At 51.6% G+C, this 24,173-nt stretch overlaps 11 protein-coding genes across 11 annotated transcripts; 3 read left to right on the forward strand and 8 right to left on the reverse strand.

Annotated features, from left to right (window-relative positions):
- Positions 1-369: 369 nt before the first annotated feature.
- On the reverse strand, positions 370-1,484 carry N7510_006174 (putative sexual development protein (LsdA); the record flags this gene model as incomplete). Its single annotated transcript, XM_056978100.1, has 2 exons — positions 370-1,077; positions 1,128-1,484. The coding sequence occupies 2 exons, from the start codon at positions 1,482-1,484 to the stop codon at positions 370-372; spliced, it is 1,065 nt and encodes a 354-aa protein (XP_056834132.1).
- A 475-nt stretch (positions 1,485-1,959) lies between these two features.
- Positions 1,960-4,022, reverse strand: N7510_006175 (putative MFS hexose transporter; the record flags this gene model as incomplete). Its single annotated transcript, XM_056978101.1, has 10 exons — positions 1,960-2,115; positions 2,181-2,244; positions 2,298-2,535; positions 2,592-2,694; positions 2,753-3,084; positions 3,155-3,265; positions 3,313-3,459; positions 3,513-3,616; positions 3,673-3,798; positions 3,856-4,022. The coding sequence occupies 10 exons, from the start codon at positions 4,020-4,022 to the stop codon at positions 1,960-1,962; spliced, it is 1,548 nt and encodes a 515-aa protein (XP_056834133.1).
- A 1,646-nt stretch (positions 4,023-5,668) lies between these two features.
- Positions 5,669-6,301, reverse strand: N7510_006176 (acylphosphatase; the record flags this gene model as incomplete). The annotated part of the gene is made up of 4 exons (XM_056978102.1): positions 5,669-5,848; positions 5,914-6,042; positions 6,105-6,188; positions 6,287-6,301. The coding sequence occupies 4 exons, from the start codon at positions 6,299-6,301 to the stop codon at positions 5,669-5,671; spliced, it is 408 nt and encodes a 135-aa protein (XP_056834134.1).
- A 265-nt stretch (positions 6,302-6,566) lies between these two features.
- N7510_006177 (uncharacterized protein) lies at positions 6,567-7,313 on the reverse strand (the record flags this gene model as incomplete). The annotated part of the gene is made up of 2 exons (XM_056978103.1): positions 6,567-6,690; positions 7,108-7,313. The coding sequence occupies 2 exons, from the start codon at positions 7,311-7,313 to the stop codon at positions 6,567-6,569; spliced, it is 330 nt and encodes a 109-aa protein (XP_056834135.1).
- A 290-nt stretch (positions 7,314-7,603) lies between these two features.
- Positions 7,604-9,694, forward strand: N7510_006178 (putative glycerol:H+ symporter (Gup1); the record flags this gene model as incomplete). Its single annotated transcript, XM_056978104.1, has 4 exons — positions 7,604-7,859; positions 7,919-7,986; positions 8,056-8,628; positions 8,681-9,694. 4 exons carry the CDS (start codon positions 7,604-7,606, stop codon positions 9,692-9,694), a joined length of 1,911 nt encoding a protein of 636 aa, XP_056834136.1.
- Positions 9,695-9,952: 258 nt separating this feature from the next.
- On the reverse strand, positions 9,953-10,879 carry N7510_006179 (putative HIT finger domain protein; the record flags this gene model as incomplete). Its single annotated transcript, XM_056978105.1, has 1 exon — positions 9,953-10,879. The coding sequence occupies one exon, from the start codon at positions 10,877-10,879 to the stop codon at positions 9,953-9,955; it is 927 nt and encodes a 308-aa protein (XP_056834137.1).
- A 328-nt stretch (positions 10,880-11,207) lies between these two features.
- N7510_006180 (uncharacterized protein) lies at positions 11,208-11,747 on the reverse strand (the record flags this gene model as incomplete). The annotated part of the gene is made up of 3 exons (XM_056978106.1): positions 11,208-11,261; positions 11,397-11,502; positions 11,620-11,747. 3 exons carry the CDS (start codon positions 11,745-11,747, stop codon positions 11,208-11,210), a joined length of 288 nt encoding a protein of 95 aa, XP_056834138.1.
- Positions 11,748-12,046: 299 nt separating this feature from the next.
- N7510_006181 (dopey family protein) lies at positions 12,047-17,894 on the reverse strand (the record flags this gene model as incomplete). The annotated part of the gene is made up of 7 exons (XM_056978107.1): positions 12,047-13,318; positions 13,371-15,066; positions 15,128-15,833; positions 15,878-17,360; positions 17,423-17,572; positions 17,637-17,761; positions 17,816-17,894. 7 exons carry the CDS (start codon positions 17,892-17,894, stop codon positions 12,047-12,049), a joined length of 5,511 nt encoding a protein of 1,836 aa, XP_056834139.1.
- Positions 17,895-18,201: 307 nt separating this feature from the next.
- Positions 18,202-20,268, forward strand: N7510_006182 (guanine nucleotide exchange factor MON1; the record flags this gene model as incomplete). Its single annotated transcript, XM_056978108.1, has 4 exons — positions 18,202-18,739; positions 18,792-19,654; positions 19,712-19,893; positions 19,965-20,268. 4 exons carry the CDS (start codon positions 18,202-18,204, stop codon positions 20,266-20,268), a joined length of 1,887 nt encoding a protein of 628 aa, XP_056834140.1.
- A 218-nt stretch (positions 20,269-20,486) lies between these two features.
- On the reverse strand, positions 20,487-22,339 carry N7510_006183 (proline iminopeptidase; the record flags this gene model as incomplete). Its single annotated transcript, XM_056978109.1, has 9 exons — positions 20,487-20,798; positions 20,856-20,952; positions 21,006-21,144; positions 21,197-21,217; positions 21,271-21,435; positions 21,492-21,577; positions 21,644-21,888; positions 21,969-22,204; positions 22,255-22,339. 9 exons carry the CDS (start codon positions 22,337-22,339, stop codon positions 20,487-20,489), a joined length of 1,386 nt encoding a protein of 461 aa, XP_056834141.1.
- Positions 22,340-22,633: 294 nt separating this feature from the next.
- On the forward strand, positions 22,634-24,151 carry N7510_006184 (pyridoxal phosphate-dependent decarboxylase family protein; the record flags this gene model as incomplete). Its single annotated transcript, XM_056978110.1, has 1 exon — positions 22,634-24,151. The coding sequence occupies one exon, from the start codon at positions 22,634-22,636 to the stop codon at positions 24,149-24,151; it is 1,518 nt and encodes a 505-aa protein (XP_056834142.1).
- Positions 24,152-24,173: the final 22 nt, after the last annotated feature.

Below are 24,173 nucleotides of genomic sequence, written 5' to 3' on the forward strand. Positions count from 1 at the left end.
TCTGAGTCAAATGCACCAAGTACTAACCACGAGAGGCTGATTGTACGACAGGTAAACAGCTACTGGTACGACAGCAGCTGCCACGCATTCGAAATGGACGAGGGTGGGTACGTCCTTGCAAGGGGGTGTCTTCCAGAATATTCAATCGGCGTGGGCTTAGACTTCTTTAGAGTCTAGTGTACTTGCCAATGCAGGGCAGGGGAAATTGAGATGACCAATTTCACGGAGCAGTAGGGGAAATTATATTTACTTGGATGGGTACTTGTGATGTAGGAGCAATACATAATGAAAGAAGGATAGTGCATTTAGGCCTCCGTCAACTCTATGTTAATGTTGGGTAATGATAGGGGCTTCTGTCATGACAGTCAATCAGTTGATGGTGATGAAACCAGGTCCAGCGATCGTGTGCGCGGCCACCGCGTATGCGTTGCCGAAAGGTCCGCTGCTCTTTGTAATAGCCGCAATGGTAAAACCGTTCATCTCGTGCTCGGTATAAGGGAAACTTGCCTCTGCAGCTACGTTGCCATGCTCCTGAGAGAGGATCTTCAGAGGTTCGACGATCGGGAGATTCTGTTGGTTGATATAGGTGATCCACAGTTCATTTCGATCGTTGAAGTCAGTATCTTTGAAAAAAACGGTGATATTCTGCGTCTCGGGACCAGGAGGAGTGGCAATGGTCAAGGGCTCGAATGTCGTTAGTGGGATTTCCTGGATGTTGGGGCAGCTGCCCGGGACGACAAAGCTTTGGATGGCAGTGAACGCAAAGCTCAGATCACTGGTTGTCAGGAATGGAAGCTCGCTCGGAATTTTGCCCTGTATAACACGATACCAGCCCTGCTGCTCGCCCTCCTGCCCGATAATTGAGGATATCTGCCGCGCAAGGTCGAAGTCTTGACCAATGGCGAACCTCTCCACGACGTCTTGCAGCGTGCCGAGAACCACGTCCGTGAAGGTGGAAGCTAGAACAACGGCAGACTTAAAGTCCTCGACGGGGAACTGGTACTGGCACGGCTGAATCGGGTCGACGCCGAAGTGGCTCAAGCCGCCGTTCGCGCTGAGCGCATGAAGCTCCTCTTGCTATCGGCCACGTCAGTATAGAACAGGATCTATGAGGAATAGTCACTGACCGCCAGGATAGCCGTGAATGCCTCGATAACAAAGTCGCGGTCATTTTCGTCGGAGATGGTATACCCAGTGACGTTGGTGGTGATGTTCAGGAGCAGCTCGTTGAAGTAGGCGACCTCGAACAGCTCGTTGAACGCGATCAGCTTCAAGTTTGTGACGCCCTCTTGGCTGATAAAAGGTGGCGGGGGAGTGTTTGGCAGGGTCCCACGCGCATTCTGCTCGATCTCAGCCAGCTGCTCTTGGCTGGGGTTGGGTAGCCCATCCGGCAGTTGGGTCTGGACCTCTGTGGTTCCAGTGGGTGCTGCACAGACAAACACGGTCATGCTCAACAGAGCGGTGGCAGCTCCGTGGAAACGCATGTTGATATTGTGAAAGAGTAAATGCTGTGCGGTAATAGAACGGATGGTGGTGAGTGGTACTGATGTTGATGAGAAGAGATAGAGGAGGGAAGAGGAAACAGTAAGGAAGGCGACAACAAAGACATCGCTGGCAGTGTCTCAACAGGCAGGGGCGACCCAAGCAGTTCCCAGCATGTCCCGGTACTGATGTCGCACAGGTGAACCACCAGTACCCTTGCAGTAATGTAATTGACTCTGGGCTGTGGTCCAAGTCAGGGATAGGGCTCCATGCCAGTCAGCACAGGACTGTGATACTCGAGGTAGACATTATCTGGAGTTTGGCGAACGGCCAAGGATTTTCGTGGCCATGCTACATACTCAGCCCCAGCATATTTATAGCTTAATATCTGACACTGACGCGGTCCTGGTTATCATTAATTCGACACTCCTGGTCTGCTTTTCATTTCCGCGCTAAAAGATAAGCGCGTATCTCCTTTTAATCGTCGTCAATTTGCTTGTAGACCTCAAGTATATCCACATGTGCCACGGCCGCATCATCCCCGTCAAAGATTTTTGCCAGCTCTTCCAAGGTGGGACCTCTTGTTTCGACATAAAAGAAGTAGACGAAGAGGAGTTCCATGAAGATCCAAATCTAGTACAACGACGGCAATTAGCATGGGACACAAAAAGAGGGATTATTCTGAAAGGATGACGTACTGTGTAAATCAAAGACATATTCCAGTGATGGGGCAGTCGGGTCCAGGCAATAGCGTTTGTATAACTGTATTTAATTAGCTGGTCTGCTTCATACAAAAAGAGCTAATGTATACGTACTTTCCCAAAACCAGGGAGGACTGGACCGTCAAGTTCATGATCATAAGCCCTTTAGCTCGCAGGCGATATGGGAGGATTTCAAGCGCGTATGCAACAAGAAGGCCAGACCAGGCGATGGCGTAGAAAACGGAAAACATCCAGACAAAGACAACTTGCGGATACCCTGTTGTTTTGATATCATGGGTCTTTTCGTAGAAGGCGGAGACAATTGTCCATGACAGAAACATCAGGACCATGCCTAGAGCAAGAACTGTTAGAAACTAACATACCACCAATAATCATCGATATAGTCACCTGTTGTGGATATGAGGAAGAGCGGCCTTCTACCGACACGATCCACAAAGAACGCACTCGACACACTAACAACCAGGCTCAGAAGGGTATTTCCACCATTAAGCTAGTAAACAAAAAGGTTAGAAGACCATCACCAAATCCGAAAAGACTTCAAGACAAACCGGAATCTTTTTGGCCTGCTCAGTAATGCCCATACTATCGTATATGAGGCTCGTATAGTTGGTGAATAGTGCGTTGCCACTGTACTGTGAGATGATGCCTAGGGAGACGAGAAGGGCAAGACGATATCGATTCCCCCGTGTCTTCATGAAGTCGAGGTAGCTGCTGTCCTTCTGCAATTGCATCTCCAGACGGATGGTCTCCTTAATCTCACGATACTCAAATCGAACAGTCGTGTTATACGGGTCGCCGTTTGCGTGGTAATAGGTAAGAATATCCAAAGCTTCGTCGTAGCGTTCCTTGGATACAAGCCAACGAGGCGACTCCGGGACCCCTAGAAAGCGTCAGGCAAATGTAAAACGCAGTGCAGACAAACTGAAAATTTTTCTGAGCATAATACTCACACCAAATAAAGATAATCTGGATAACAGCTGGGAAGACCTGAAGAAGAGTCAAGCTTCTCCACGACCAGTCGTTCTTGATATACATAGTGCCCCATGCCATCCACGCAACAACTGCCTCAACATTATTAAAGCTTATTCAACCTCGGGATTTGACTTACCCAGCGCTCCCAGATTCCACAGGCAGTTGTAAATGGTGGTGACTTTTCCTCGGTGTTGCGGGTGGCAGATCTCAATTAGCAGAACAGGCGATGCCATCTGGGCCAGACTGTTGCCGAAACCGAGAAGCAATCGGCCAACAACATACACTACTCCAATAGTAAGCAAATATTAAACTAAATCCAAGGGAATATGATCATACTCGGATAGTCCTTGCAGAATGCACCAAGGCAACCCCCAATGATCATGAGAACACAGCCGATGATAATAGGAACCTTCCGACCCCACAAATCAGCAATGAAGGGCCTAGTTGATCATCAATCTTTCAAAATATTCCAAAATTATTTATTGTAAGAACTCACACGATTGGAAAACTAGCCAAACTGCCAATCTGGTAGATGGCATTCATTAACCCTAGCTTGGAGCCAACTGGTGTTCCAAAGTAGGTCTGCCATGCGTCCAAATTTTGAGATGTGTTTAGCATCATTCTAATAAAAATCATTAGTAGGCTCAAAATACCACGTCTATATATTTTAGAAACTAACCCATCATAACCGGTCGTGGCAGATGCAACACAGAGAATGGAAGCCCAGAAGTAGAGCCTTCGCAGACCAGGCTCCCTCCACCACTTGACCTGTTCCAATTCAGGACTTTCAGCCTGGGCCACCTCCACCTCCGACTTGAGGCCCGGTCCTCTTAGTCTAGTAGGCATTATGTCCTAGACCTCTGTCTGGCGTTGGCACAATAAGTTAATTCAGGAAATGTGTCGCGTGCGAAGTATTAGAGAATGGGCGAACATCACTGTTCACACGAAAGAGGATGACGCAGACCAGCCTCGTGGGCAGGGTCCTTTGGGGAGAGGGCCTTATAGCATATAAGGCAATTGGATTTTGCCATGCGCATTCTTTTGCGGGATTAGCCGGTGAACCGAGAACGATAGTGGTGGCTGTCCTGGTCGAAAGCTTTCCCCAGTTTTTGCCACGAAAGGAAACTCTAGAATTCTCGCATCCATGCAATGTTGGAGATGACTAGGATGAATTTGAAAGGTGCATGACCTAGCGCTTGATTAGGGCCCTTCTAACCGGGCCTTACCCTACATCTCCTTGTCGTCTACAAAGTTTGACAAGGGTGCAAGTTCCACGCTTCGCGTTTTCTCACTGTGTTTCAAGATTCTTCGGCTTATCATTGGTCATGCAAGCCATCTATAATGCTCGCCGATGTCCATACACAGTCATCATTCGCTTGTCTTGTGGAGAGTGAGAATAATACGTCCGAGAGGCCATTCGTCGCTCCACAACGAATCCTGGTCGGTTCGATGTACCGACGCCCCGCCATGTGAGCGATCAAAGCGATCATCTGGAAGAAAAGAAGGGGATCCCCGTTTCATTCTGGGATCATCACGGCCTTAAAGCTGTCATTCGCTCGTGTTGGATATTTTCTCAGATCTCGTTGGTCATTTCATTGTCCTCTGGTGTAGAATCGAAGTTTAGCAACGAGGCTCCGTGACGAAATAAGTAAAGTAACGCGGGCTTACTTGCGCAGAATGCGGTCCCGAAACAGAAGATGGCAAGACGCCAAGCAACTAACTCAGGGGCTTGTTCATTTCCGACATAGTGTGGCTGGGTGCCGGTCTCGATAGGTGGGCTACTCCTGGTATGTTGGTTGTCAAGGTCAATGAAGTGGAAAATTAGCCGGAATGGTGCCTGGACCACACGCTCGTTCGCCCGGTGAATCTGTAAGAGAGATGCAACACAGGCTATTGTGCTGACGGTTTTAAGGGGGCATTGTTCTCGTATTCTCAACGGGGCCCAGCCTCAGTTCAAAATCAATTGTACACTTAGACGGTCCCAAGGAGAAGCATTTCAATTATGGTGAATCGAATCCCTGCGTAATATGTACATGATATTCAGCTCCTCATAACAAGAAGGAATGCTAATTCTCCGGGAAGTTCGGCAAACAATGCAGCCATGACAATGTAAAAGAACGCCACTACAACAGTTTCGACTGTGCCGGGTGGCTGTTTGCCAGACCCCGACATGGATAGATGGAAGATAATCTACGCTCAGCCCTGGTGGGCGTTGGATTCGGCAAATGGGTTAGTTAGATCTCTAGTCAAAAATTAGTCTAGTGCTCTTTCTACATTCGCCGAAGGCTCCGCGGCGAGAATAGTTATCGTTCGGGGCTTTGCCTCGCTAGGCTGTAAATTGTTGTTCGGTACCAAGTAATTGGATTTGGTATTCGTTAAACAAGCGAAGCGAAAAGAAGGAACTATTGTGCTGCAAAGCGTTGATGCTAGCACAAAAATGACCATAGTCGACAAGGCCACCAATTAAGGCCCATGAACTGTTTTGGGATGTCTTATCCCTCCGAACCGAACATAGACTCGGACGTGCGCATCACCAGAAAGCGATCCTCGCCCTCGCGCGGCTCCATCTCCCGCTTCTCCAGCTTGACCACCTGAGCCGTGCGGGGGCCCTTGTTGATCTGCTGGAGGAACTTCTGCACGGTCTCACCGCTGCCCTGGGCCTCACCCTCAACCTGCAACCAGTTGGTCAGTCAGAGCGCGAAGGCAGTCCGACACCTAGGAAGAGAGGGCTACGTACTCTTCCGCACGTAGTATTTCTCACATAGCCTTGCAAGCCAAGACTACTAGCAGATTTCTGAGCGAAGTCGCTGTGATGGTCAATATCGACATTGATGATGTCATCGGTTGGTGATCTGGGGATTGTTCCCTACCGGAATCCGACACCTGTGGGAAATGTCAGTAGGAGAGAAATTATTTCTATTTACTGACCAGTATAGTACGGATCAAGCTGGTTGGCTGTGTTGGGGGAGGAGAGACAGTACCTTGCACTGTGCCGTGGACCTTGAACGCAATCTGGGGTCGAGTGTCAGCCTTGCGGAGATCTCGATATGGCTTTAAATGGCCTCTGCGGATGGGGCAGGCATCAATAGGAAAATCTGGGATATACCGACCCGTTTGGTTGACATGATGGATGGGAGTGAGGGAGAGAAGGCGAGGGAGTTGATGACGAGTGGCGCTTCACCGCGTCGGAGAGGTTTATACCGGAGGTTGTTTACAAAGTTTGAATCACAACGGCTCTTCAACTCGCCCACAAAAGGGCTACAATGGCATTGAATGTTTGTCAAATTCATCATATCTCTGGTCGCGCTTTTGATTTGCGACAAAATCAGCATGGTGGTTGGAAATTCGCTTCCCAGACCCTGACAGTCGTATCATCGGAAGCACACAGGACTAATTTCCCATCTGGGGACAGCTTAGCCAGAATGGCCTTTCAAAACTTTGCATCAACAGCCAGTGGCAACATTCCAAAGCCTGATTGTGGTGTCTTTGGAAGCAGATGCCACTAGTCTGCCATCTGGGGAGAAGTTCACAGCCCCCACCAAGTCTGAATGGCCTTCAATTATCTTATGAATCATGCCCGTCATGGCATCCCATAGATGGACTCTCAGATCATCCGATGTAGACACCAATAGTGTACCATCTGGGGGGATTGCGACTGCCCTGACCCAGCCAGAGTGGCCACTCAGCATTTTTGTGTAAGGAGCCTGTACCTACATCCCAGAGCTGGTTTGCAGTATCATTCAAGGCCGATGCCAGCAGCTTGCCATCGGGAGAACTCACACAGTCGCGGTGACAGTCAATGGTTTTGTATTCGAAGCCTGTTTTAGCAACAAAGAGCCTGACGGCCATCGGGAGAGAACGTCACTGCTCGGAACGAGCTACAATGGCCTTCTAATATCTTATGAATGAGTCCAGTGGTCTCGCATTTCACAGTCTGTTGATCATATCATTAGAGACGACACCGCCGGTCTCCCATTTGGAGAGAGTTTTGCGTCCCAAACCCAGCCGGTGTAGCCTTCCAGTGTCCTGAGCAGGTTGAGAATCATATTCTGGAGGGTTGCAGGTATGAAAATATAGAAAATAAGACGACGGTGGACTGTGGTTTTGTGCAAGAGGGCCCTCGGTTGATGGAATCATGGGGGCTGCTGGTTGGATGGATAATTGATTGCCTGCAACAAAAGTGATGGGAAAAATAGATATAATACACTAAACCAAAAAATAAAAAGATAGAAGACCGAAAATAGCAAGGTCGACATCTATAACCATATATATAATTCCATTCGTTGCACTGCGAGACATTCGTCAGTTGACAACCCCTGAGAAACAACCGCGGTTCTCCCAGCTTCACTTCCTTCCCACTTCCAACTCCTTGTCTCCCTCCCTCCCTCCCTCCCGCGCCAGCCATGCCACTGCGCGTATAATAGAAGATGCCCTCACTCTTTTCCTGGCTGCGGCGGCTCTACTCGCTCGACACCCTTGACACTCGCTTTACATCCTCCGCCTCTGCGCCTGCCCAGGCCGCCGCCGACACGCGACCTCCCGCCGCCAAAGATGCCCGCGCCAACGCTATCGCCCAGAACGCGCATGCGCCGCTTTGGCGTACTCCAGAGTTCTTCGTTTACTATCTCTTCTTCATCACACTGGTTCCACTGATGTTCAAGACGGTCGTGGATGCTTCGAAGGGTGGGTGTTGTCGAAATGAAGATGGTTGCAATGGGGATGCTTACCCCATGCTTCTACAGAGAACCACCCGATCTATGCCAAGTACTCGCATCTGTTGTCTCCAGGCTGGGTTCCTGGCCGTTTGATGGTGAGTGGTGGCATGGCCCCAAAGACTGCCAATTGAACCTCCGCTGATCTGCGCTGCTTCCACGACTAGGACAACTCGGACGCCCAATATGCGAGCTTTCACGACAACATCCCTTACCTTGTAGCGCTCCTCGTTGCGCACCCGCTACTCCGCCGTGTTTATAACATGTTTTCGGCTCGTTTAACGGAATCCTCAACTTCCTCCGCGGCAGCTGCCGGTGACGCTCAGCGCGAACAGCGCATGCGATTTGATTTTGGATTTGGGTTGGTGTTTCTTGCCGCCATTCATGGGCTATCTGCTATCAAGATCCTTTTCATCTTCAACATTAATTACCGAATTGCCAAAAGCCTCCCTCGGTCCTACGTCCCCGCTGCCACTTGGGTCTTCAACATCGGCATCTTATTCGCCAACGAGCTATGCCATGGATACCCTCTGGAGCCGATTGCAATGGCGCTATCTCCTGGTAGCGGAACGCCAGGAGATAAAGGCACGCTGCTGGTGCAGTGGGCTCGGACACTGGATGGATTTGGAGGGTTAATGCCGCGATGGGAGGTTCTCTTCAAAGTTACCCTCCTGCGCCTGATCAGTTTCAACATGGACTACCACTGGAGTCTCGACTACCCATCGGCAAGTCCAATTGAAGTAAGTCATCCATCCTCTCTGATTTTCCACCTAACTGACCGGGCTCTCCAAGAAGAAACAACTCGACCCTGCGGCCCTATCTGATAGAGATCGCGTCAAGATCCCCGCAGAACCGGCTGCTTTCAACATGCGTAACTATATCGCCTATCTACTCTATTCCCCCTTATACCTTGCTGGGCCTATTGTCACATTCAACGACTACGTCTCGCAGCAACGACACACTCCACTATCGCTCACTAGCACCCGCACCATCCTCTACGGCATCCGGTTCTTCCTCACCCTGCTCTGCATGGAACTTATCCTCCACTACATCTACGCAGTAGCAATCTCCAAGTCCTCCCCGGACTGGTCGATCTTCAGCCCGGGCCAACTCAGCATGCTCGCCTTCTTCAACCTCCACATCATCTGGCTCAAGCTCCTCATTCCCTGGCGATTTTTCCGTCTGTGGGCTCTTGTCGACGGCATCGATCCCCCGGAAAACATGGTCCGCTGCATGTCCAACAACTACTCCGCTTTTGCATTTTGGCGCGGCTGGCACCGTTCCTTCAACCGCTGGATCGTGCGATACATCTACATCCCACTGGGTGGTGGCGGTGGAGGCCAGCGTCCTGCCAACAGCAAACCCACCACCTCTCCCCCGTCGGCCGGATTCGGCGCCAAGTTACAGAAAATCCGTAACTTCCTGCTCGTCTTCACCTTCGTTGCGCTTTGGCACGATATCAATCTCCGCCTGCTTATGTGGGGTTGGCTGGTTACGCTGTTCGTCTTGCCGGAAGTGCTGGCTACCATGGCGTTCCCCGCTAAACGCTGGAACTCCCGGCCAACGGCGTATCGGGTGCTCTGTGGTATCGGAAGTGTAGGCAATATCCTCATGATGATGGCTGCGAATTTGGTTGGCTTTGCGCTCGGTCTGGACGGGCTGAACGACTTGCTTGTTAGTCTGACGAGCTCGTACATGGGACTCACGTACATGGTCTCGTGCTGTGTGGTGCTCTTTGTCGGAGTGCAGGTGATGTTCGAGATCCGGGAGGGAGAGTTGCGCGCGGGCATCAATTTGAAGTGCTGATCAGATGTGTATTGTGGTTCTTAGAAGTTGAACTGCTCTCAGCTGTGCCCTACGTAATTTGCAATGAATATAGTATAAATGCAAGTTCTTCTTTTGCATAGATCCCCATCAAGGGCAGTATCGAGCAAGGTGTATAGTACATAAAGTTCATAAGTCGTTAAACAGGCTCTCTCATATCACGCAAAGAGCCCTGCCGCCAGAGTCCTGTTTTGCACGGACTCCTTCCGCTCCCCAGAGCACTTCTCCCTTTCGTGAAGCTCAGAAAAACGCCCCACACCTCGAATCCTCATGTAACTTATAACATTCTAGCCCACAAGTCCGCAGATAGCAGCTCTTGCACCGGATCTTACCCCAATACCCGCACATGCAACAGAAATGCCGCGGCGGCGCAGTCGACGAAGGCTGCCCTGCCCGCGACGCATTGTATGACAGAGGCGGTTCGGCGAGGAGGCGTTGCATGATTCGTACTGAGGGCGCTGTGGGCGCATATGAGCGGAGGAGGGGGTCGTTGTCGTATTCGGTTTTGAGGAGCTTGGGTTTGCGCGCTGATTCGTCGTCGTCGGCTTTCTCGTCTGCGCCTGTACTTGCCTCTGCTGTCTCGGGCAGTGAGGGTGCGGGTGTTGCAGATGCCGAGGTTGTCGCTCCTGCCGCTAAAGGACGTTTCCGTTGTGCAGCACCGCTGCTCTTGCTCGTCTTGGTGGCTGTCCCGCTCTTCGCTTGCACCGCTCCGCCGCTCATTCCACCCATACCCGGACCCTGCGCTGCGCCTCCTCCTCCTCCTCCTCCTCCTCCTCCTCCCGATACACCCGCGGCGCCCAAAGAAATAGCAGCCTCCTCATCATCAAGGTGATTCCGAAACGTCTTCTGCGACTGCAAGATGCGACGCACATTCGAGGTTGTCTTTGCGCGCGTCCCGCGCGCACCAGCCTCCTTAGCCTGCTTGACGGGAACGGGGATCTGCACGTCGCGCTGGTTCTCACGGTCCAGCTCGGCAAGGTGTCGCACGATCGCTGTGTTCTGGCGCGACGTCATGTCGCCGCCCTTGCCTGCGTCGCGGATTCCGCGTTTTCGGCCGAGCGCCGGCGCCATCGCTGCTTTGGCGGGGTCGAAGCCTCGGTCTGGCACGTAGGCCCATCCTGGTTGGGCGGTCGATTTAGTGTCCGTGAGAAGCTCGACGCGGAACATTATTGCTTGGTTGTTTGTGTTTAAGGGTGGAGTGGAGGGAGTTGGAGAGTTGGAGTTGAGAGGAGCCGATAATGTGATGTTTGTCTTGTTTGCACCGCTTTTTGTAAGGTAACAGGGCGAGCTGCTATGTTGCGGGGATTGGAATGGAGGATCAAGTAATGAGTTTGTATTTGCACAATATCCCCAAATGTATCCTGAGGCAAATCCACAGCCCCGAGGTCAGAGACAACAGTTTCGTGTCCAACGCAGCTTGCTCCGATCTCAACAACTCAATGCAAAATACATCCAACACCCATATAGCTAACACTAGACTAAAGAAGATAGTTTTTCATTTCTTCTTGTGCAGCCGATCCACCTTACCCTCAAGTTCTCTGACATATGACTGCAACTGAAGAGTAGCTGACTGAAGCGCCTAAATGCCCATATAGCCTCCCCCAAAACAAGAGGGGGATATTCTGATCAGCCGCCTGCGCACACAAGAAACAAGAAGAGCTGATATGGGAAAGTAGGGAGATACCGTAATGTCATCTGAGAGCATCTCGTTTGCAATCCGGTAGTTGCCCAAAATATACCAGTACACCGAGGCACCGGCAACGACGGCTCCAGTGAGGAAGCCGAAGAGACTGTCGGGTTTTGTGAGCTTTGCTTTATAAGAACCAGAAACGCAGGATTCAAATACGTGATTTCATCATTTAAAATAGACATGGGGAAAGGACAAAGCGAAGAGAAGATCTACTTACCCGCCCCGAAACGCGCCAACAGGTTTCCGCGCCGGTAGAGGCGCCGCGTTGCGACGGGCGTGGGAGATGGAGAACACGCGCGCGGCGATGTGGCCTCTTCGCAGGGGAAAGAACGGCGGTCTGGTCATGGCGGCGACACACAAACTCACGTCCGAGGTTGAGTTGCGAGTTCAGGACAATGTATGTGTTTGGATGGTGGCGAGGCGTGCGGTTGGAAGGGTTGATGACGAAGGGATGGTCCGGGCGTCGGCGGAACTCTACTTTGGGGATCTATACAAACACATCCACAATAACAACGAGGCACAATCGATATAAGAAACAAGAGGATATATTTGATGGCAAAATAAAAACTACATGATGCAAGATGATATCCTAGACGCCGACGATCCCAAAATCTATCTATACAGCAGCCGGGCGACAATATTCCTTAGTTTGCCATCGTGCTCTCGTTGAATAGGTCCGCCAGGAGGTCGTCGCGGCATACGCCCAGGTCTGGTCCTTCCAGTCCATACGTACTCTCGAAGAAACGGATGCTCAGTCGGGCAAAAAATGGTCGCAGAATCCGCTCGACGATCTCATCTTTCGCGGTGTCACGGATCTGATCTGAGACCAGCCACGGCTGCTTGAGGCCGCGCGACCCGGTCTCAGTGGACTCGCCGGCGTTGGGAACGGTCGGTGAGACGCCGCCGCGGGGACCGAGACTTTGTGATACCTCGTCTGCCAGGGCGACCGGATCCCAGCGGGAGGGTGGGTAGATGGCATCGATGGTGTCGGTGACAAAGAGCCACTCGAGGAGCTGGAAGTCATCGGGGGCGAGGACGAGGAGCGTGTCGAGCAGTTTCGATGCTTGCAAAAGGGAGTAAGGGCTATAAAGATCTGACTGTGACCCCTGGGGTACGGACGCGATGGCTTCCTGTAGCTCGGTATTGATCAATGGCCAGAAAGGTGCCATAGTGGTTGACGAGGTCTTCAGCGCGAGAGCACGAAGGACCATGAACACCTCTGCTCGGGTAGCAGATGACGGCGACGAGGAGCTGCTGGCACCCAGAAGATCTTCCAGCTTCTGGAGCAGACTCGGTAGCTCGCCAACGAAATAGTCGTTATTGGCGGAGAGGATCAGCAACGCAATACGCCGGAGGTTGAGTTGCGCCTTACGATCGGCTTCTAGCCGAGCTGCAGAGGCCCCCACGCCGAACATAATGCCCGCGGCGCTGGGTGGTGGAAGGCGGCCTAGAATTTCAGCCATGCGGTCTTTGTCCACGAGAACCCATTGTCGCAGAAGGTCCATCCAGCTGTCTTTGGCCAGGTTGACAGAAAATCCGAAAAATCGAGGGTCATTGAATGCGTCGGCGATGTCCTTTTTCCACGTCTTTGTGGCAGATGGTGCTTTGGCCATGTGCTGCAACAAGACCATGACATTCCGGTTGATGTTGTTGGGAAACAGACGTGACCGAATTAGGGGTCCAATTACATTAGCCGAGACATTCGAGATAGCAGTGCTAATGCGATCCGAATCGACCAACGTGGTGATGAAAGACGGCATGGAAAATGCCAGGATGCTCAGCATATCATCGGGTCCAGTATGCGAAACGGAAGTCCGATCGTAGTCCAAAGACGATCTGGCCAAAAGACCACCATCCTGGTTGAGACCCAGGGGCTTGCTCGTAAAGACTGCTGTGAGTAGTCGCACCAGTACGTCCTACAGCCAAGTGGTCAGTACACGAACCCAGATCAGTGAAATCAATACTTACTCCGAGCTCCCTACGCATCCGGCGATCTTCACCAAACGTCGTATTCTCCAACTTCGCTCCCAGAATCGCAGCGAATTCGATCAAGCGAGGAAGAATCTGGCGATGCGGGAAGGGGTTGCTAAGGACATCCCGCAGGAAGGTTGTGCAGTCGCTCCAGATCTCATCGAGAACATCATCGTCCAACGAGCGAGCGTATGCAACCAGAAAACTAGCGAGCTCAGACTCGGACAGATTGGAAGTCAGAGAGGATTTGCGGCTCGCATCCAGCGCGGCTGGGTTGGTGCGGGTGTAGATCGCGTTGAAGACGGCAGGAATGGTGATCTTCGGTTGGGATCCGTCAAGTGTATGAAGTAGGTTAAAGATGAGCGTCGCAGTCTCGGTATCGGACTTGGTCCACATCTCAACGACCGTCTCAAGACACTCAAGAGCCTCTGCAGCAAAGAAATGCTCCAGAATTCGCCGTGCTCGATTTCTCATCCGCAATGAGGTATACTGGTAAGACGCAATAGACTCAATATCGGGGGAGCCACTTCGATCACCTACTCCCCACTCCCAGATGGCAAAGCAAAGGCGAACGGCATCTTGAAAACAGAGCAGGACGGTCAGTCGGTCGTTGGCAGCATTAGAGCGACCATGAGCGCCGTCCGAGTTGAATACCCCAGATACCATGTTACCGAAGAAGCCCGGCGGTTGATCAGGACTTTTCACGGCCGCAGCGTTGGCCTCTTGATGTAGCAGCCGCTGGTGGGCGTTCGCAATGCAAGTCTCCAGACCAGTGAGCAAAGCGATAGTAACATGTTCTGAGTGGTCCTGAGGCCAGTCTTCTGTCTGCTGAAAGGCAAGCTGGAGTCTCCCATGGGATGTGCGAATTTCCCTGCAGAAGCATGCTACCAGCATTAACATGACCTGGAATATCGAGCCCGAGTACAAAGGTAGCACCTCGCAAAGTAGCTCAATCCATTTGTCCACGATCTCCCGGGACTTCATCGAACTGATACCTTTCAAAAGGCAATCCAGCAGGCGTTCAGGAGGCTGAGGCACCTGAGGCAGCGACGGGCCTTTATCTCCTTTATCGCTTGTAAATGATAGGATAGAGGGACTTGTCAAGCGCTCCCGAGAAGCAGCTCTGTGGTGTTTGGGCCGAGGCGGGGGTGGTGGCAAGTAGGCCTGCGCAAATCGCACCTTCAATGCAGCGAGGAGAGCATCGATAATAGCCGCCTGTACAGTAACGCTGCCACCCTCGTCTGCGGCAACCAGCAGGCGATCAACCAGAAGCTCATCGATGCCAGAATCAGCCAACTCTTCAGATCCGGGGCCAAGGAGTAGCTGTCGCATGAGATGGAGAGCTTCCCTTTGCAATTTCTCTCCTTCAGGAGTCAGATCGGTCGGATCGGGCGCCTGCCGGCTGACTATTCGGAGAGAGATCTCAAAAATAGCGCTGTGAAGAGTTTTTCTTTCGCTGCCATCTTCTGGTTTCGAGCTCTCCGAACGCTTTTCCACCTGAGCTAACATTTTAGTAAGAATCGTAGCCCATCCGTTATGCGAGAGCGCAGAAAGTATATTCGATGACGTTCGAAGGAAGTAGTTGCATTCCTTGTAATCGTCAGGTGAGATGGTTTGATTGTCTCCATCGCTGTCGTCAAGACCATCGCGCTCAAAAAGCTCCTCGAGTTTCGAAACAACAAGAAGAAGCACCCTAAAGACAAGTCAATTTAGTATTCTGAGACCACTGGGTGCAAAACGGGAGATGGACTGACCGATAGATGGATGATAAGTCCCCAAGCCAACGCTGGACACTCTGGGAGACGTCACTTGGTTCTTGGGACAGCAGATCAAGAACAATAAAAAGAGGACGTTCAAGCATCGCGCACTGGTAAGAGAACAATGTGCCCCCGACTTCTAGCACTTGTTTTGGAGGTTGGTCATGCGAGCTGTTGTGGCTATGGTTCCAAAGCACATAGAACCGTTCAGCTTGTTCCTCCAAAGAGAGATGATACGATCCTGCCGGCGACGTGCTGACCATCAAAGATGTGAGAGATGCCTCAACAAGATGATCAACCCAGGATAGCGAATGCAAGAGCCACAGGCATCGAACAGCTTCAACATGGAACTTCGGGCTCATTGGCGATAAATACTCCCACAGATAGCCGACAAGGGTGGGAATAAGATCAGAAGCGTCTTCGTAGCTGATATAGAAGCCAGGAGTGTGGATGAAATACAAACTGGTTATCGCCGAAGCGATTGTGGAGATAGTTGCAAAGGAAGCGGTGGATGGTTTGCTCTTTCCAATATCCATTCGCCCGGATAGCGCCTCATAAAAGCGCCGATCTCGAAGCACACGAGATTTCGGAATTTTTTGGAGCAAGGTTACCAGGATGTTAATCTTCTCGTGGAGGGAGGAGACATCGTCATGGCGTTCCAGCGCCGCGACTGCCAGTTCATGTGCTTCGCGAAGAATCATCTCTCCAGTGTGCTTAGAAGCAAATGGCAGAGGGGGAGATCTAGACTGTTCTTGCTGAGGTCGTAGAAGCGATGGATCTTGTGCAAAATGTCGGCGCCCCGGTTCTTCGAGGTGCCATTGCTGGCAACGTTCTTCTCGGAGTTGATTTTCCTCGAGAATGCTCTATCTGTGAGCAGCCCAGTCAGGGAGTTTAACACACTAGCCAATGCTCCTGACACAGCCTGTTTGTTGGCATGACTCGCGGACTGCATAGATGAGATTTGGGTCATCTTGACCAGGACAGACAAGGTCAGCATAGGAACATGTACTTGAAGCATGTCTTCTTCTCGCACGTTGAAGTTCCCGAGTATGAATTGAGCCAGATTCAAGTCGTTCACAACTTTCTCGTTGTCACCATCCACATCACTGGACTGGTAGTCAATCAAATCCAGCAACTCGGAGAAAATAACACCGCTTTCAACTCCATCGAAAAAGGCACTGGCACTTCGGAAAACATCTTCAAACTGGCCTCTGGGTGCTTCCTTCTCAAAGGCTTGGACGTTCCGCATAGTCGGCAGGAAAACCGCAGGAACAATGTATCCACCGATTTCCCAGCGGTCCATTAGCGATAAAGCAATCCTGAAGGGCTTGGTCCGCTCTGACGGGACAGGTGATGCCTGTTTGATCATATCCAGAAGGCCGGTAACCAATGGCTGCCGACCGACCCGACTGAAGTATTCGGATTGTGAGAGCTCCTTGCCATCAGAGGAATTCTGAACAGCATCCGATGACGGCTTTCGGCCGTCAAGCGATGGGCGGTCATTCACAGGGTCAGGTCCCAGGAACCAGGCCCAGAGGCGCCGGTTGAGGCTCATGTCTCGCCGGGCGACCACACCTACTCCAGCGATGATCAAGGTTCGAAGATCGTCCTCGGGGATTCTGGATTGCAAGATTGGGGAGTTTAAGGGCAGATGAGTGACAAGCAAATCGAGAAAATTGCGCTGAACCAGGATCTGTTCGTCAGATAGACCCGACGCAAAGCACCGAATGAGCAGGCCCGGCTCCGGGAGAATGACGGCGTCGGCAGCGGCAAGCATTTCGGGCGGAAGCTTTTGCTCATCGGTCGTGTCAGTTGTACTTTTGCGACGGCCCGCAATACCCAATCTCGGAAGGTAGCGGTTCAGATAGGCCAGTATGCCTAAGCGTCGACTGGGGTTCGTGATCGACGCAAGGAACAAACATTGCCAAAAGTACTGCCCAGATGCCCCTGCGTCTGCTGTTCGCTGTGTTTCCATGCGACCACCAACATCCCGAAGCTTGTTGATAATGCGTAGTGTTGGCTCGAACTCATCGCTCGTCTCCTCCTCAAGGCCAGGCAGCAGCGCTAGCAGGATAGACTTCAGCGCCGGCCGGATAGCCCACAACTCCAGGTCAACGACGTATCCCTCCACTAATGACAGAAACAGCGGACGAACGGTGAGTGACGCAAAGGTCAGTGTGGGTGCAAGGCCAGGGAAATACAATGGCAGGTCATGCGATAGTCCTTCGAGCTGATTGCGAGCGATATTGATCAGCCGGGCTTCTTGTGTTCAATAGCAACAGTCATACGCACCTTGATGAGTCCGAAGATGTACGTGTAGACTTCCAGAGCCTTCTGGTGGACGCCCGCGGGCAGCGATGGGTTCATGCATTGAGCCAGGCGTTTCGCGACGACCACCTTATGGGGCACGGTTGGCTGGTCGGGAGGGTGTGCTTGGAGTGCCTGGTAGTGTGACAATCAGTGAGAAAGACGTCGGTAACGAGTCCGCATCGATTGGGCAACTCACCTTCAACAGGCGACTGAGAAAGGAAATGTAGTCAGCCCATTCTTGCAAAGCATTGTCGAACAAGGACAGCGCTCGCTCGACACTGGACGCATATCGACGGTAGTTCTTGTCTTTCTTCAAGGATCCTATACCGAACAGTCAGAGATAGTCTCTAGCCATATAAAATCCCAGACGCCGACCTTGTTCCTTTCTGCGCGTCAAGCTGTCGGAGCTTGCAGGAGAGTCCGACCTCGGAAAAGCACTAGGATCGACGCTCATGCTGCCAATATTGGAGGTAGGATAGATGACAGACCACCTCCGTCATGCCTATAACTCTAGCACATCGAGGAGGGCAGTGAATCGGGGGTTGGTAGTTGGGAAAGGGTGTCAAGTTGGGCGAGGTGTGAAGGGGAAGGAAGGCCACGAATTGTTGTTTGAGTTGCCGATCGATCGACGTCAGCCAACTTGTCCACCTCCTTCTCCCCCACATCTTCACACCAACAAAGACCCAACGAAACTCCAACCATGCCAATAAACTGATGGGACCACTACTGCGAGAAGCGCATGTCCCCAGCGCGCACCCGATATGAGCGCGCAGGATCTGTCGCCCCCCCAGAGCGACCACCGGGAGGATGATCCCCAGGTCCGCAGCGCCACTCCAGAGGGCGAGCGCCCTCCATTGCCTCCGAGACCGAATACGCTGAGCTTGTTAAATGATGAAGCGTCATCACGAGCGACCTTACAGGCGGAGGCCACAACTGCGGTATCACGTACGGAAATTGGGACTCAGTCTCCAGATGGCCGAACAAGCGCCTACTCCACCCTGGCAGGGCGTGGACTTCCCCGGGGTGTGAAGGCGAGAGCAAGCTTAGGTCACCTGGCAAGCCCTCGAAGCAGTGAGGCAGGCGACTCGGCTAGTATTCGAAGCTCGATCCAGAACGGGGATGTTGCGGACACGGATGGATTGTTCAAGGACTTTGTCGCTACAACACCGGGGGGGTATCTGCAGGATACGACCAGCTTGCTTCATTTCCCCGAATTTCCGGCAGATGATGTGGACGATGATACGTTCCTGGGCGAGTTTGAGCCAGTGGGCGAGCTAGACGAAAAAGGCGGCAACGAGGGTATGGGCTTCAAAGACAAATCATTCGGTGGATGCGATGCTGACGTCTTCAGAATTGCTTCTCCGTTGCTGGAAATCGAAGCAGAAACACTTTCTCATTCTCTCTGCAGCAGGCAAGCCGATCTGGACCCGCCATGGCGACGGCGGATTGATTTCGTCGTATGTCGGGGTGGTCCAAACCATCATTTCATTCTACGAGGACTCTAAAGACTGTCTACGAAGCTTTACAGCTGGCAACACTCGATTCACCGTCGTCACCAAGGGCCCTCTGCATCTGGTTGCAATCAGCCGCATGATGGAGAGCGAGAACCAGCTCCGGCTGCAGCTTGAGGCTCTGTATATGCAGATCTTATCTACCCTGACCCTCCCTTCGCTCGAACATCTGTTCTCAGTCCGTCCATCAACGGATTTGAAGCGACCACTTCAAGGCACCGAGACCCTTCTTTCTACCCTGGCGGACAGTTTTACGCGAGGATCGCCTTCCACGCTACTGTCGGCCTTAGAATGCCTAAAAATTCGCAAAACCCACCGTCAGACCATCAATAATGCTCTGATGAAGAACAAGGTTAGCAACCTGTTATATGGCTTGGTTGTGGCCGGCGGACGACTGGTCAGCGTTGTTCGACCAAGAAAACACTCGCTTCATCCGGGCGATCTGCAGCTGCTCTTTAACATGATATTCGAGGCCGAGGGTGTCAAAGCCGGTGGTGGCGAGAGTTGGATCCCCGTTTGTCTCCCTGGCTTCAACAGCAGTGGTTATCTGTACATGTACGTCAGCTTTCTCGACCTAAGAGGGGATGCCGACAACAACGAAGAAGATCCCACTGTGAAAGGCGAATCCGTCGCCATTATTTTGATCAGTCCCGACAAAGAAAGCTTCTTTGAAATGCAAGGGATGCGCAATTCTCTTGTAGAGGTAAATCTCTTGCATTTATTCGTTTTCGCATTTGTTTGTTACTGACCTGATCCAAAGCAAATGGAGAAAAACGGCAGCCTCGAGGTCATCAAGGCCGCGATTGACACCGGTCGACCTGCAACCACCGATATCGTACCAGGAACAGTGCTGCACCACTTCCTATACAAATCACGTCGGAACGTGCAATTCACCATGTCATCATACGCTCCAGAATTCTCTTCAATTTCTCGCTGGCGAAGGTTAGTACTCTTCAGCTGGGTCAATTTATATTTTGTGGATCACGAAACTCACACACTCTCTCTCTCCCCAGATTGATGTCCATCTACAACAACCTCCACTCAAGCATTCATGCCAAGAACACCCATGTCAAGGTCCATCATTGTGTCTCACGGTCAGCAAGCTCTTTCAGCTGGGTGACCTCGGAATTCGAGCTTTACTGCGTCGCTGAGCCAAATACAAATCGAAATGCGCTTGCACAGAGTGCTAGTAAGATTGTCCAATGGGTGCAGAAGGAAGAAGAGCGGCTGTTTATCATCGGTGGTGCGGTATGTATTTCCTTCATGACTTGCTGCCTTCGAGAACTGACAGTTATCAACACAGGTTTTCTAAACTGATATCATCAACGTTGGCCGTGCCTTTTTCATGAAACACGTTGCTCCCCACATGTCATTTTGTACATATATTTCTACATATTATACCCACTATGAGATCACCAATATATATCGATTCATTGCACTGCAGCATTCATATATGTACCATGTATAGTAATTTATCGTTCTCAATGATCTGTGCAACACTTCAGACAGATTCCTATGGAGTCAATAGGCTTGACCTAGTCTATCGAATCATCCCGCAGATCAAAGAGCTGCTGGATCACCTCGCCAGACTTACTGCGCAGGGCATCATGGTACATGGTATTGGTGATGAACTGCTTGGTCCCGTTGATCCGGGCGGCAGTGTTCGTCGCCAGATCGAAGTCGACGAACATGTCATCAAAATAAGTTGCAGCATAGACCGGCACCTCGTTCCTAGCAAGTTGGGCCTCGTCATAGAGAGCGGGCCAGTTGTCAACTCTGGCGATGATGTCCGCAGCCTCTCGCACTTGCCTGAGTTCGGTGTACGACTCGAACATGTCTTTGTAGATCTAGAGAAATAAGAAGAAGTCAGACACAAACAAAGAAGTCTGGGTGGAGACCGTTACCATCTCTCCAGTAAAGAAGATCTCACGCGTCTCCGAGTCTAGTTGGAAGCGTGCATTGCCGGCCCGTTGTCGGTCCGCAGACCAAAGCGATGCTTGTCTATTTTGGTTATTAGTGTAGCACGATGAGAGTGTTCGGGAGATATTTCTTACCCTTGACAATAGATCGCTTCATGCAAGACAGCATAGAGGATTGTCTTATCGTAGCCACCATAGCCGTCAATTGTGCACAGAGTCGGGTAAGTGAGGGAGCCGAATATCTCTAGGTCATTGGTGGCTCGCACGACGATATCTAAGATAATCAGTTCTCTGACTTTTCTTGCGAATGAAGAGCGTTTCTTTACCATGCAGAGCACCAATCCCACCTACTATATGTTAGATACACTCTAAAACTCAAAATAATCTCGTCTCTACTTACCATGCACTCCAAATACGATACCTAACTGCTGGAAGCGAGCAGGGGTGAGTGTTCCGGAGGGCAAAGCCGGGGTGTTCTCCTTCAGATATTGTATGATCTTCTTCACTCGGTCAACGTCTTCAGGGTACTTGGCGTAGTACGCCCTGTTTCTCTCTTCCACTTTTTCTGATATCGGGTTAATGAGCATGTTGGTAATCCCAATTTCGTGGAGGTACACAAACCGTAGGTTCGCTGGTAGACTGAATCTGGCCCGGAAACCAGTGGAGCGAGTCCGCCAGTGATAAATGCTTCCTTCAGACCTTCCGGGCTGCGGTAGAGCAAGAATGTCAGTTGCCTTGGAAGCAGTAGAAAAAGAGCACGAGTCACGACATACAATTTTGATAGGTAAGTCACGATGCAGAAGCCACCAAAACTTTGGCCGAGGACACTCCATTTGCGCTGGTCCGCGGGGTAGTCTTTCGTCAGGCAATGACGAACCGCCTCGCAGTCACGCACGATATTGTCCGCGCGGAAGTTCTTAAGATACTCTGCCTGTTTAATGGCATCACCCTGGAGAGCGAGAGTACCCGCCGTGATAGTTGAGCTAAGACCGGTCCCCCGTTGGTCCAGGAAGAGGATCTGGGGATTCACGGTCAGTCACAGCCCACCAAACCAAGATATTTTATTTATTGGAAAGGACGTTTATCGGTTTCACTTACTTGGTACCCCTTGTTCAGCACCGGTTCAATCCAGCCGTAATTCTGCGGGGCACCGCATCCATGTCCCGGTCCACCTTGCAGGTAAAGCAACCAGGGAAGTTTATTTTCTTCCTTCTTGGCCTCGACGGGCTTGTTCAGCCGACTGACACTACGGGCAAAGAGCTTCAGTGTGCCCTCGTTGGGTTTGCTGTAGTCTACGGGGACGTCGAAGAACAGCTCGGCCACCCGGAGTTTGCCTGAGATTCCGGTCAGCCTAGGAGTCTAGGGCTATCACTGGTATACGCACCTGGGACATTGTGGAATCGTCTATCGATCAGCTTCGCGGCCATAGTTTCTTTTGGGTGATGCTGTTGTTGGCCAAGGGAGGACATGTTGGAGAAGATGGAAATTCAAGTCTCCACTGCGGGAGAGGTACGTGTCCTCGTTTCGTCTTGGTGCTTCGTTGGAGTCATACGTGCACTTTCCCCCCAGTACCCTCTTCACCGTCAATCCTGCGTAGAGATAAGCTCGAGGCAAGGCTGCTGACGCTCCACAATAGCTGCTTGTGGCAAGTCCAGCCGGATTGTGTGCGATTCAACAGCATCTGACATTGTCAGCCTAATGAGTCGAGACCTATAAATCGGCATTGATCTCCTTCTACCTTTTCACAAAAGATTATACCAGCAATGGATCCCTTACACGAGCGCATTTTGTCCCAACCTGAAATCCTTCGGGATTTATGGGAAGCCGCACAGGCGCCCTGGCAGTCCGGCGTGTTGCCCAGTGCCGACGAATTAGCTCACGCCAGGGCTTCTCTTCCGACTACGCTACCAGACACCGGTGTCGGGTTTGAGTCTATACAGAAACATATCATGGAAGACATTGTGCCAGCGTTCAACGCCGGCAGCATCAGCCCCAATTACTACGGCTTCATCACCGGCGGGGTTACGCCCGCGGCGCTCTTCGCAGATAATGTCGTCTCGGCTTACGACCAGAATGTCCAGGTGCATCTCTCGAATCACTCCATCGTGACCGATGTCGAGTACAATGCCCTTGGTCTGCTTCTGGATCTCTTGCAGCTCGATCGTCCAGTGTGGCACAATGGCACTTTTACTACGGGTGCCACGGCGAGCAATATCCTCGGTCTAGCCTGTGGCCGTGAATATGCGCTTAGGAGGGCCGCAGAGAAGCAAGGGAGCCTAGTGAAAAGTGTTGCAGAAGACGGCTTGTTCGAAGTCCTGCTGGCACTGGGTCTCTCTGGGGTTCAGGTCCTCTCAACACTGCCGCACTCATCTCTGGTCAAGGCAGCGGGTGTGTTAGGCATTGGTCGATCGAATGTGCACAATATTTGTCGCGCGGACGATCCCCTTCGCTTTGACATGGAGCGACTCGAAGTGGAACTAGCAAGAACCGACAAGGCTAGTATCGTGGCTGTCTCCTGTGGAGAAGTGAACACCGGACGCTTTGCCACAACCGGTCTAGAGGACCTGAGTCAAATCCGTCAGCTGTGTGATAAGTACAGCGCCTGGTTGCATGTAGACGGAGCCTTCGGCATCTTCTCCCGAGTGTTGGACGACATACCCGAGTTTGCAACCATTAAGAAGGGAGGCGAGGGCATGGAACTAGCCGACTCGATAACCGGCGATGGACACAAGCTGCTGAATGTCCCCTACGACTGCGGTTTTTTCTTCTGCAAGCACCCCGACCTTGGAGCCCAGGTCTTTCAAAATGCGAATGCAGCCTACTTGACGGCTGGGAGCTCAAGCGGGCCTACTATTCCGTCGCCGCTCAATATCGGGATTGAGAACTCGCGCCGGTTCAGGGCATTGCCTGTCTATGCGTCTTTGCTTGCGTATGGGAAAGAGGGCTATCGCGAGATGCTAGAGCGTCAGATTCGACTAGCGAGAATGATCAATGGCTGGATTCATGAGCACCCGCAGTATACGACTTTGCCGGAATCCGGATCTAAGGCTGAGTTGCTGGATCAGACATACATGAGTGTTTTGTTCCGTGCTAAAAACGATGCTTTGAATGGTGAGCTTGGGGCGAGGATCAATGCCACCTCCAAGATGTTTGTTTCGGGCACCAGCTGGCAGGGAACGCCGGCTTGTCGGATCGCAATTTCGAATTGGAGAGTCTCTGAGCAGCGGGACTTTGTGTTGGTGACTTCGGTTCTGGATAAAGTGGCCATATGCAACTCGTGAAATCTATAGATCAACATGACGG

The sequence above is a fragment of the Penicillium lagena genome (genome assembly GCF_028827675.1).
Source record: "Penicillium lagena strain IBT 129212 chromosome Unknown utg000003l_segment0_segment0, whole genome shotgun sequence".
NCBI classification, from domain to species: domain Eukaryota; kingdom Fungi; phylum Ascomycota; class Eurotiomycetes; order Eurotiales; family Aspergillaceae; genus Penicillium; species Penicillium lagena.